The sequence below is a fragment of the Hyperolius riggenbachi genome, chromosome 2, assembly GCF_040937935.1.
Source record: "Hyperolius riggenbachi isolate aHypRig1 chromosome 2, aHypRig1.pri, whole genome shotgun sequence".
NCBI lineage: Eukaryota > Metazoa > Chordata > Amphibia > Anura > Hyperoliidae > Hyperolius > Hyperolius riggenbachi.
Window position 1 is genome coordinate 180148364 of NC_090647.1, and position 12316 is coordinate 180160679.

The following is a 12316-nucleotide window of genomic DNA, read 5'->3' on the forward strand; positions in this document are numbered from 1 at the left end:
ATAATACATGCTACCGTAATGAAAACCCACACATTTTATTTGCCCATTTGTCCCGGTTATTGCAACGTTTATCATTTTTCCCTAGTGCAATGTATGGGGACAATATTTTATTAGAAAATAAAGATCCATCACTTATTACAAGCCCATAATTTAAAAACAGATATACCCTCTTGATATACATATTAAAAAAAAAGTTCAGTCCCTAAGGTGTGTGTGTGTGTGTGTGTGTGTGTGTGTGTGTGTGTGTGTGTGTGTGTGTGTGTGTGTGTGTGTGTGTGTGTGTGTGTGTGTGTTTTAACAAAAATTTTGGGTAACTATTGGGGAGTGTTGGAGGTAAGGGGTTAGTTTTAAATGGAAAAACAAATGTCGAAAAAAAATGTTTGTAGATGTAATTTTACTATTTGGCCACAAAATGTCCTCACGCATAACTTCCCTATATGCATAGTATTACTACACGAACAGGAAGCAATGCGTGGACATGTAAGTATCGGCTTTGGTGAATGAGGGTGCCATCTCATTGATGGCGGTGTTCATTCACACAGGGGCTTTGTTCCCATTCATTGATCTCCCGGCTAACGATCGACGGCGATAACGAGCATGGCAGCGGGCAGGGTGTGTGAGCGGGAGTGCACGGTGGGGAGGGACACTGTAGCTACGCCCCTGCAAGAAGATATGGGGAAATGAATGGACGTAGTTACTCGATCCCAGGGGAGGGGCAGGGGTTAAACTATAAAACAAGCATAAACTATAGAACAAGCAGAGCTAATGAACCTTTGAACTTCCCTGCAGTAAAACAATTACAGTATCTAAATCTGCCTCTGTTTCGTTGATATATAAGTGCTCCAGAAAACAGCACTGTAGCTGACCAAAGTTTGGTCAGAGAGCTTAGAGAAGCTCTTTTGCATAGATAACAACTGAAGTTTCTTCCTGATTCTTCCTATACTGGAAACAATATTAGACTCATATCTGTGCTACTAATGTTCTATGAATTATTCACACTACAAATACAATTAATTGTATCATATTTTTCGCTTCAGAGTCACTTTAAATGGTGGAGAGTGCTGTTCCACCTTTCCCTTAGTGTACATGAAAACTGCAGGTATTCATTGTAGGTCTCATCTATTTGTACAGTGCCACAGAAGATGATGGCACTATTTAAATCAGTAAACATTATCATAAGAGACATAATTTAAGCCTACTAAATTCCCACTTGCCTTTAGTGTCTCTGTTGCTCTGCGCAGCTCCTTTATAACAGAAGACAAAGCCTCTGGATTAATCCCTTGCTCGCATAGCCTCACACATATTGACAGGGTTTCCATGTCCAAGCCAGTGTTCAGAAGTCTGGAGATCTCTAGCAGCACTGCCAGAAAAAAAAGGGGAAAAATAAAATCTCTAAATTATTATTAAACTACAAATTAGGCCCTTCACAATAATGGGCGCTAGAACAGTCCCTCTTTTTAGGCTGCACCTCTCCTACTCATTTTTTCTCTCCCTTCATCGGTTTATCCCAGTCTCTTCTATTCCTCTGAGTTTGTCTCTGTCTACCGTCTCCCTGATCTTAGCACCCCAGTGCTCCCCCCTCTGTACCATGTTTATTCCTTCCCCACTGCTCACTCTGACCGACGCAGGCATACAGTGCTATCAGGAGTAGTGCGCTTGCTCACCATGGCTGGCACGGACGCAGCTACTCTTCTACCTGATTAGGTAAGATTATTAGACTGTGTCTCTGTGGTTAGCACATGGACCTCTAGTCACTTTTTTCAGATGTTACCTGTATACAGGGGTTGCAGTTTGAGGTCATTATGCTGTTGTGTATCTTTTAGAGCAGAGAGGAAGTTCAGGTTTGCTTTAATAAAAGGATGCTCAACATAAATACAGGATTAATTAATGGAAAGCATAATGATGACCTATGAAAAATATTTCCATCCACGTGCACGTTTCAAGATACTACTGATACTACTGAACTAGACAATGAACACATTACAGTGCTCAACAGTCCATTTTGAATTTTTATTACACCATAGTGAAAATGAGGAGACTGCAAAAAACAAAACAAACAAAAAAAAAAACATTAAGAACTTGTTGAAATAAACCTACCATAAATGATAACTTCAAGATATGTTAAGTAAAAAGTATAATCCTAGTTATATCAACTAATGCAGTGTTTCCCAACCGCTGTTCCGCGGCACACTAGTGTGCCGCGGAACGTTGCCTGGTGTGCCGTGCTCTTATCCCCCCTCCCGCCCGTCCCTGCGGCCGCCGCTGTTATTACCTTAGCAGCGGCCGCTCTCCCCTCTCCAGACCATGTATATGCTAGCAGCGTATCTCCGGCTGCTCTGTGTGATGCACTGATGCGGAAGGAGGCAGGGCTCGGTTACCATAGTAACGGCGATACATATCGCCGTTACAGGAAGCCGCTGCCCTCCTTTCTTCCGCATCAGTGCATCACACAGAGCAGCCGGAGATACGCTGCTTGAATATACACGCGCCGGAGAGGGGAGAGCGGCCGCTGTTAACAAGGTAATAACAGCGGCGGCCGCGGGGACGGGCGGGAGGCACTAAACTGGCTATACTGGGGCACTATTCTGGGGTACTATACTGGCTATCCTGGGGCACTAAACTGGCTATACTGGGGCACTATTCTAGCTATACTGGGGCACTATTCTGGCTATACCGGGGCACTATACTAGCTATACTGGGGGGCTATACTGGGGCACTATACTGGCTATACTGGGGCACTATACTGGGGCACTAAACTGGCTATACTGGGGCACTATTCTGGGGCACTAAACTGGCTATACTGGGGCACAATACTGGCTATACTGGGGGGCTATACTGGCTATACTGGGGCACTATACTGGCTATACTGGGGCACTATACTGAGGCAACTAAACTCCCTACACTGGGGCAACTATGCCAGCTATGCAGCCGCACCCCAGCCCCCCCCCCCCCCCATAGCGGCACTGTCCACTAGGTCGCGCAAACAACCGGGGGCCGCATCGCCCCCACCGCGCGCGCGCGCGCGCCGTTCCCCGGAGAAAAATTTGGTCAGACAGTGTTCCCCGGGCTGGAAAAGGTTGGGAAACACTGAACTAATGTAATAAGTCTTAAAATACTATGAGGAACTGTAGTACAACATAATTAATACATTTCCTTATTTTTTTACAATATTCATTTAAAGATTATGTAGTAAGTGTTTGCCCATTGTAAAATCTTTCCTCTCCCTGATTTACAACCTGACATTTATCACAGATGGCAACATCTTTAGTTCTGCCAGGTGATTTGTACGGACTTCTCGTTTCTAATTCCGTTTCAATTTTGTAGATGACTGGCTAGAAGTAATGGTCATTTGGGCACCAGGGTTAGCGTTCAGTATTAGGAGGGGTAGGTTAGTGTTCGGCATTAGGTGACAGGGCTAGTGTTAGGCACAAGGAGCAGAGGGTTATTGTGAGAATGGGTGCCGGGTAAGTGTATGGTAAAAATATTGATAGTGGAAATGACCAATATTTTTACAATGATAGAGCACCCTGGACAATCCAGCAACCCAGTGATCCCAGGTTGTTACATCCCTCAATACAGATTACAAATATTCAATGTAGTTACTACCCATGATCCCCAATTGCACCACAAATATACTGCCTGACCACGGCCAAAACCTTTAATTTGCTGGCATATGCCAGTTTGGCATCCAGGTGCTGAAACTTTAAATTATCTCCTTTTTACCGTCAGCTCCTGGCTGACCTGATGGCTGGTTTGACATCAGTAGAATCAGTCGATCGGGCATACTTGTTGCTGCACCAATTTTAAACCAAATCAATACTATTAATGATTAAATCGGGTGGTCAACCGGCCACAAAAATTGCCAGATGTATGGCAACTTTTAGGAAGAATTTTTTAACCTTTCTCTATGCACACCTTATGCCCCCCCAACTCATAACAAGAACCACAACTATCTAAGCATAACACCAATGCCCCACCTACGCCTTAAACTAAGCTACAGCTGATGTAGGAGTTGGCTATATAGCTGAACCCCGGACAGACAAGTCAGACCACTCGATCCGTCCCTGCCTTCCCATTTCTCTTCTTCCCTTCATAACTACTCAAACACCTGGTCTACAAATGACACTACATTTTTTTTTTACTCTAACTCCTTATTTGACCTCCTTCAATATGGATTGCGCCCTGCCCACTAGACAGAGACAGGTCGCCAATAACCTCATATTATCCAAATTGAAAGATCACCATTTCATTCTTCTCCTCCTTAGCTCTCCTCTTCTTTCAACAACGATGACCATCCAAACCCTATACTCAGTTGGTATCTGCAACTCAGCCCTGACTTGGTGTTCTCCTTATCTCTGCTTCCAAACCTCCCTTAGGCCCCATTCGCACCTAAAAGCACAAAACCGCCTGCGTTTTGCGAGAGTGATTTTGCCGCATTTAACACGGAGAAAAAAAATCACTAGACACCGCAGCGATTTTTCCACGATCGCGTTTAGCGCTTCCATAGCACTGAAACGCGATCGCCGGAAAATCACCTGAAATGGTGCAGGCTATACGTTTGCGTTTGGCGATTTGCAGTAATCGCCGGCAATTAATGCAAACCAACCAAGTGAGAACGGGCCCATAGGGTACCATTGCACTAGTGCTTTAAAAAGCACTAGCGCTAAGAGCCTGGGGAGAACACTGCGCTTGAGTGTTTTGTCGGAATCGCCGGCAAAACGCTCTAGTGTGAATGGGCCCTTAAAGAGGGATTGTCAGCCACAAAATCAAATTCCATTTACCCTCTTCTCTGTGTTAATTGTAAAGCCTTGAACCTCACCGTACAGTGCAAGTTCTCTAATCTAATCAGAAATGTTTCTGCTGTAATAAATCTTACTCACAGTCAGGCTGTCGCTATTATCTGCCATCACAGAGAGAGAGGGAAGCTTGTCATCTCCCCTCCCAGATCCCTGCGCCTCACAGACTGGCTCAGGGGCACTTCAGTGTAAAGCTGCTGAGCTGTAATCTGATGCTTGTGCTCACACATGTTAACAAGCCAGCTAGCTATGACATGGCAGATTGGAGGACAAATTAAGGCAGGAAATTACATCAGGACTGGCTTCACTCTGAGGTAATATAAAATGGAAACTGTCAGGAACAGTTTTCTCTTCATTTACTATATACAATTCACTGTAATCAAAACATGGACAGTACCATACATCTGTTATGTAGGTAGTTACCAACTTGTATATGTTTTTTTCCTGGCATAGTATGGCTGATCATCCTGCTTTAACAGGTTCTCCTCCCCCCTTCTGTCAAAGTCTTCAAAGGGCTCTGTCCTCAGCTCGCTACTCTTCTCCCTCTACACCTCCTACTTTCGCAAACTTCTCTCCTTGGTCTCAACTAACTCCTTGATGTCTATGCTGATGACAACCATTAAAAATAACAATGTAATGTCTCCCCTACCAATTGTACAGTGTTGCATAATATGTTAGCACTTTATACGTAAAATTTTATAATAATAGCTCTCACGCACAACACTCACACTGAAAGGCTACAGCCACACGTATTCATTCACCATCCATAGCCTGCCGCATAGCACTCACACTGACAACCTACAGCCACAGTACTCACAATCCATAGTTTCCCGCATAGCGCTCACAGTGACAGGGTACAGCCACACATACTCACCATCCATGGTCTCCCGCATAGCGCTCACACTGACAGGATACAATCACACACTCACCATCCATGGTCCTCCGCATAGCACTCACACTGACAGGCTACAGCCACACATACACCCCCCCCCCCCCATCTATGGTCTCCCGCATAACATTCACACTGACAGGCTACAGCAACACATACTAACCATGGTCTCCCGCATAGCGCTCACACTGACAGGCTACAGCCACACATACTAACCATGGTCTCCCGCATAGCGCTCACACTGACAGGCTACAGCCACACATACTAACCATGGTCTCCCGCATAGCGCTCACACTGACAGGCTACAGCCACACATACTAACCATGGTCTCCCGCATAGCGCCCACACTGACAGGGTACAGCCACACATACTCACCATCCATGGTCTCCCGCATAGCGCTCACACTGACAGGCTACAGCCACACATACTCACCATCCATGGTCTCCCGCATAGCGCTCACACTGACAGGCTACAGCCACACATACTCACTAACCATGGTCTCCCGCATAGCGGTCACACTGACAGGCTACAGCCACACATACTCACCATCCATGGTCTCCCGCATAGTGCTCACACTGACAGGGTACAGCCACACATACTCACCATCCATGGTCTCCCGCATAGCGCTCACACTGACAGGGTACAGCCACACATATTCACAATCCGTGGTCTCCCGCATAGCGGTCACACTGACAGGCTACAGCCACACATACTCACCATCCATGGTCTCCCGCATAGTGCTCACACTGACAGGGTACAGCCACACATACTCACCATCCATGGTCTCCCGCATAGCGCTCACACTGACAGGGTACAGCCACACATATTCACAATCCGTGGTCTCCCGCATAGCGCTCACACTGACAGGCTACAGCCACACATACTCACTAACCATGGTCTCCCGCATAGCGCTCACACTGACAAGGTACAGCCACACATACTGACCATCCATAGCCTCCTGCATAGCGCTCACACTGACAGGCTACAGCCACACATACTCACCATCCATGGTCTCCCGCATAGCGCTCACACTGACAGGATACAATCACACACTCACCATCCATGGTCCTCCGCATAGCACTCACACTGACAGGCTACAGCCACACATACACCCCCCCCCCCCCCATCTATGGTCTCCCGCATAACATTCACACTGACAGGCTACAGCAACACATACTAACCATGGTCTCCCGCATAGCGCTCACACTGACAGGCTACAGCCACACATACTAACCATGGTCTCCCGCATAGCGCTCACACTGACAGGCTACAGCCACACATACTAACCATGGTCTCCCGCATAGTGCTCACACTGACAGGGTACAGCCACACATACTCACCATCCATGGTCTCCCGCATAGCGCTCACACTGACAGGGTACAGCCACACATATTCACAATCCGTGGTCTCCCGCATAGCGCTCACACTGACAGGCTACAGCCACACATACTCACTAACCATGGTCTCCCGCATAGCGCTCACACTGACAAGGTACAGCCACACATACTAACCATCCATAGCCTCCTGCATAGCGCTCACACTGACAGGCTACAGCCACACATACTCACCATCCATGGTCTCCCGCATAGCGCTCACACTGACAGGATACAATCACACACTCACCATCCATGGTCCTCCGCATAGCACTCACACTGACAGGCTACAGCCACACATACACCCCCCCCCCCCCCCATCTATGGTCTCCCGCATAACATTCACACTGACAGGCTACAGCAACACATACTAACCATGGTCTCCCGCATAGCGCTCACACTGACAGGCTACAGCCACACATACTAACCATGGTCTCCCGCATAGCGCTCACACTGACAGGCTACAGCCACACATACTAACCATGGTCTCCCGCATAGCGCCCACACTGACAGGGTACAGCCACCGAACACGGTAAATCCAGCGCTGGAGACTTGGGCGCAGCAGCGCAGGAGACTTGGGCGCAGCCGGCGCCACCATAGGCCGTAATAGGAACTACGGCTATCGCAGGCACATGGAGTAACTTCAGCGCCGTCAGAAGACGGATCTGAAGTTGCTTTTAAAACAATAATTCGGCTTCCAGCTATTGCTGGAAGCCGAATTATTTCATTCCCCCACTATCCATGTCGGCCTGGAGGGGGAATAGTAATTAACACGGCCTAGACTTGTGCGGCAGCAGGATTAGCCATATACTGGCTGTGTCCTGCGCCCAAGTCTCCGGCGCCGTTCTCTCTCGTACGCTACAGCCACACATACTCACCATCCATGGTCTCCCGCATAGAGCTCACACTGACAGGCTACAGCCACACATACTCACCATCCATGGTCTCCCGCATAGTGCTCACACTGACAGGGTACAGCCACACATACTCCCCATCCATGGTCTCCCGCATAGCGCTCACACTGACAGGGTACAGCCACACATATTCACAATCCGTGGTCTCCCGCATAGCGGTCACACTGACAGGCTACAGCCACACATACTCACCATCCATGGTCTCCCGCATAGTGCTCACACTGACAGGGTACAGCCACACATACTCACCATCCATGGTCTCCCGCATAGCGCTCACACTAACAGGGTACAGCCACACATATTCACAATCCGTGGTCTCCCGCATAGCGCTCACACTGACAGGCTACAGCCACACATACTAACCATGGTCTCCCGCATAGCGCTCACACTGACAAGGTACAGCCACACATACTCACCATCCATAGCCTCCTGCATAGCGCTCACACTGACAGGCTACAGCCACACATACTCACCATCCATGGTCTCCCGCATAGCGCTCACACTGACAGGCTACAGCCACACATACCCCCCACCCCCCTCATCTATGGTCTCCTACACAACACTCACACTGACAGGCTACAGCCATACACACTCACCATCCATGGTCTCACGCATAACTATCATACAGACAGGGTACAGCCACACATACTCACCATCCACGGTCTCCCGCATAGCACTCACACTGACAGGGTACAGCCACACATACTCACCATCCATGGTCTCCCGCATAGCGCTCACACTGACAGGCTACAGCCACACACACTCACCATCCATGGTCTCCAGCATAGCGCTCACACTGACAGGGTACAGCCACACACACTCACCATCCATGGTCTCCAGCATAGCGCTCACACTGACAGGGTACAGCCACACATACTCACCATCCATGGTCTCCAGCATAACTATCACACTGACAGGGTACAGCCACACATACTCACCATCCATGGTCTCCAGCATAGCACTCACACTGACAGGCAACAGCCACACATACTCACCATCCATGGTCTCCAGCATAACTATCACACTGACAGGGTACAGCCACACATACTCACCATCCATGGTCTCCAGCATAACTATCACACTGACAGGCTACAGCCACACATACTCACCATCCATGGTCTCCAGCATAACTATCACACTGACAGGGTACAGCCACACATACTCACCATCCATGGTCTCCAGCATAGCACTCACACTGACAGGGTACAGCCACACACACTCACCATCCATGGTCTCCAGCATAGCGCTCACACTGACAGGGTACAGCCACACATACTCACCATCCATGGTCTCCAGCATAACTATCACACTGACAGGCAACAGCCACATATACTCACCATCCATGGTCTCCAGCATAACTATCACACTGACAGGGTACAGCCACACATACTCACCATCCATGGTCTCCAGCATAGCACTCACACTGACAGGGTACAGCCACACACACTCACCATCCATGGTCTCCAGCATAGCGCTCACACTGACAGGGTACAGCCACACACACTCACCATCCATGGTCTCCAGCATAGCGCTCACACTGACAGGGTACAGCCACACATACTCACCATCCATGGTCTCCAGCATAACTATCACACTGACAGGGTACAGCCACACATACTCACCATCCATGGTCTCCAGCATAACTATCACACTGACAGGCTACAGCCACACATACTCACCATCCATGGTCTCCAGCATAACTATCACACTGACAGGCTACAGCCACACATACTCACCATCCATGGTCTCCAGCATAACTATCACACTGACAGGGTACAGCCACACATACTCACCATCCATGGTCTCCAGCATAGCACTCACACTGACAGGGTACAGCCACACACACTCACCATCCATGGTCTCCAGCATAGCGCTCACACTGACAGGGTACAGCCACACACACTCACCATCCATGGTCTCCAGCATAACTATCACACTGACAGGGTACAGCCACACATACTCACCATCCATGGTCTCCAGCATAACTATCACACTGACAGGCTACAGCCACACATACTCACCATCCATGGTCTCCAGCATAACTATCACACTGACAGGCTACAGCCACACATACTCACCATCCATGGTCTCCAGCATAACTATCACACTGACAGGCTACAGCCACACACACTCACCATCCATGGTCTCCAGCATAACTATCACACTGACAGGGTACAGCCACACATACTCACCATCCATGGTCTCCAGCATAACATTCACACTGACAGGCTACAGCCACACATACTCACCATCCATGGTCTCCAGCATAACTATCACACTGACAGGGTACAGCCACACATACTCACCATCCATGGTCTCCAGCATAACTATCACACTGACAGGCTACAGCCACACATACTCACCATCCATGGTCTCCAGCATAACTATCACACTGACAGGCTACAGCCACACATACTCACCATCCATGGTCTCCAGCATAACTATCACACTGACAGGGTACAGCCACACATACTCACCATCCATGGTCTCCAGCATAGCACTCACACTGACAGGGTACAGCCACACACACTCACCATCCATGGTCTCCAGCATAGCGCTCACACTGACAGGGTACAGCCACACACACTCACCATCCATGGTCTCCAGCATAACTATCACACTGACAGGGTACAGCCACACATACTCACCATCCATGGTCTCCAGCATAACTATCACACTGACAGGCTACAGCCACACATACTCACCATCCATGGTCTCCAGCATAACTATCACACTGACAGGCTACAGCCACACATACTCACCATCCATGGTCTCCAGCATAACTATCACACTGACAGGCTACAGCCACACACACTCACCATCCATGGTCTCCAGCATAACTATCACACTGACAGGGTACAGCCACACATACTCACCATCCATGGTCTCCAGCATAACATTCACACTGACAGGCTACAGCCACATATACTCACCATCCATGATCTCCATTCTCCAACATAGCACTCACACTGACAGGCTACAGCCGCACACATACTCACCATCCATGGTCTCCCGCATAGCGCTCACACTGACAGGCGCGCTTGCCATGGTAATACTATACTCTAGCGACCCGGAAGCAATTGGAGAGCAAGTCAGAGGCTGAAGCCGTTGGGCGGAGTCTATAGAACGTTAGTGAATGGTAAGCGGAGAGTGAGGGAAGACTTCACGCCCACTACCCGGAATCAGTTTTTGTGACGTGAAGGTGTACACAGTTCTTATGGTGACGGGGCGGGGCTGCATTCGAATTTGTTCGGCAGCCTCCGTATCATTGGATAAGGGTGGTATGCAGGAGCTCCGCCCCGTCTTGGCGTTGTGATTGGTGGAGAGTTGCTGTGGACAGCGCTGATTGGCTGAGTGGCAGGATCGTTCTTTGTAGAGGGAAGTGTAGAATAGCGTGTGTAGTACGGCGGCTGTGTGAGCGGGAGGGTGAAGCCTGCCTACATGCAAGCGGTGTTGTCTACATACTGATAAAACCATCCAGCGGCACCCTTATCTAGAGGGCTCCTTCTCATCACACCCCGGTAACTCCTGGCATCTCCTCTGTAATGCTCCTCCTATGTGTGTTGTGCTGCTGTGCATCCCTAGTATTATGGAAGCAGCAAAGTAATAGTCCTTACAGTCATAGTAACTGCTATGGGGTATAATTTTGCTTTTATTAGCCTTTTAATTCTGTTTGCTCCTGACAATGTTTAACTTGAGTGCCAGAACTCTAGAGCTCACAGGTGTAGAGCCTGCCTGCAGGAAAACTGAGTATTTTAGCGTCTCAGCTGAAAATTGAGTAAGTACACTGCAGTAATAGAGGTCACACGTACAGCTGATCAGTGGTTTGCTAATTTTCCGAGTTGTAGCTAATAAAATACAAGTAGAATAAGAACCAGTCAAAATAAGTAGCTACTGAGTTTGATTTGGCTCAGTTTCAAGTTGCATGCCATTTGCAACAGACTTATGAAATTGGTATGCCATATATTGTCACTAGTCACATGATTTACAGATTGCCTGGCAAGTGACATGAGCTAAGAAGGACTATAAAGCTCTCTTACTCGAGGCAAATTTCTAGTTGCAAGATATGGTCCCTCTGGAGAGTTGTAGGTATTTCTGAAGCCTCGTACATATATGCGGTGCATGTCGCCTGGTGGGATTGGGATTTGATGCCTCGGATGACATTGCAGAGCCAAGGTTGTACAGATGCATTGCTAGGCATTAGGCTAGTGATATGTTCTATTGCTATTCGGGGGTGACATCACATGGGAGCCAGGTTAGTGGTGATAACAATGGTTTTTTGGCTGAAGCAAACCCCGAAGCTGATAGTTGGCTGAGTGGGTCAGGGACTGCTGTGCACATGCT

General features: G+C 48.5%; 2 protein-coding genes across 2 annotated transcripts in view; one reads left to right on the top strand and one right to left on the bottom strand.

The window, feature by feature from the left end:
• The window catches only part of BORA (BORA aurora kinase A activator), a 65831-nt gene that overhangs the window by 5561 nt on the left and 47954 nt on the right, over window positions 1-12316 (top strand). The gene's annotated exons all lie outside the window — the stretch shown is intronic.
• MZT1 (mitotic spindle organizing protein 1) lies at window positions 1161-5702 on the bottom strand. Its single transcript, XM_068271077.1, has 2 exons — window positions 5671-5702; window positions 1161-1360 (listed from the first exon to the last, which is right to left on the bottom strand). The coding sequence occupies exons 1-2, from the start codon at window positions 5687-5689 to the stop codon at window positions 1161-1163; spliced, it is 219 nt and encodes a 72-aa protein (XP_068127178.1). The 5' UTR covers window positions 5690-5702.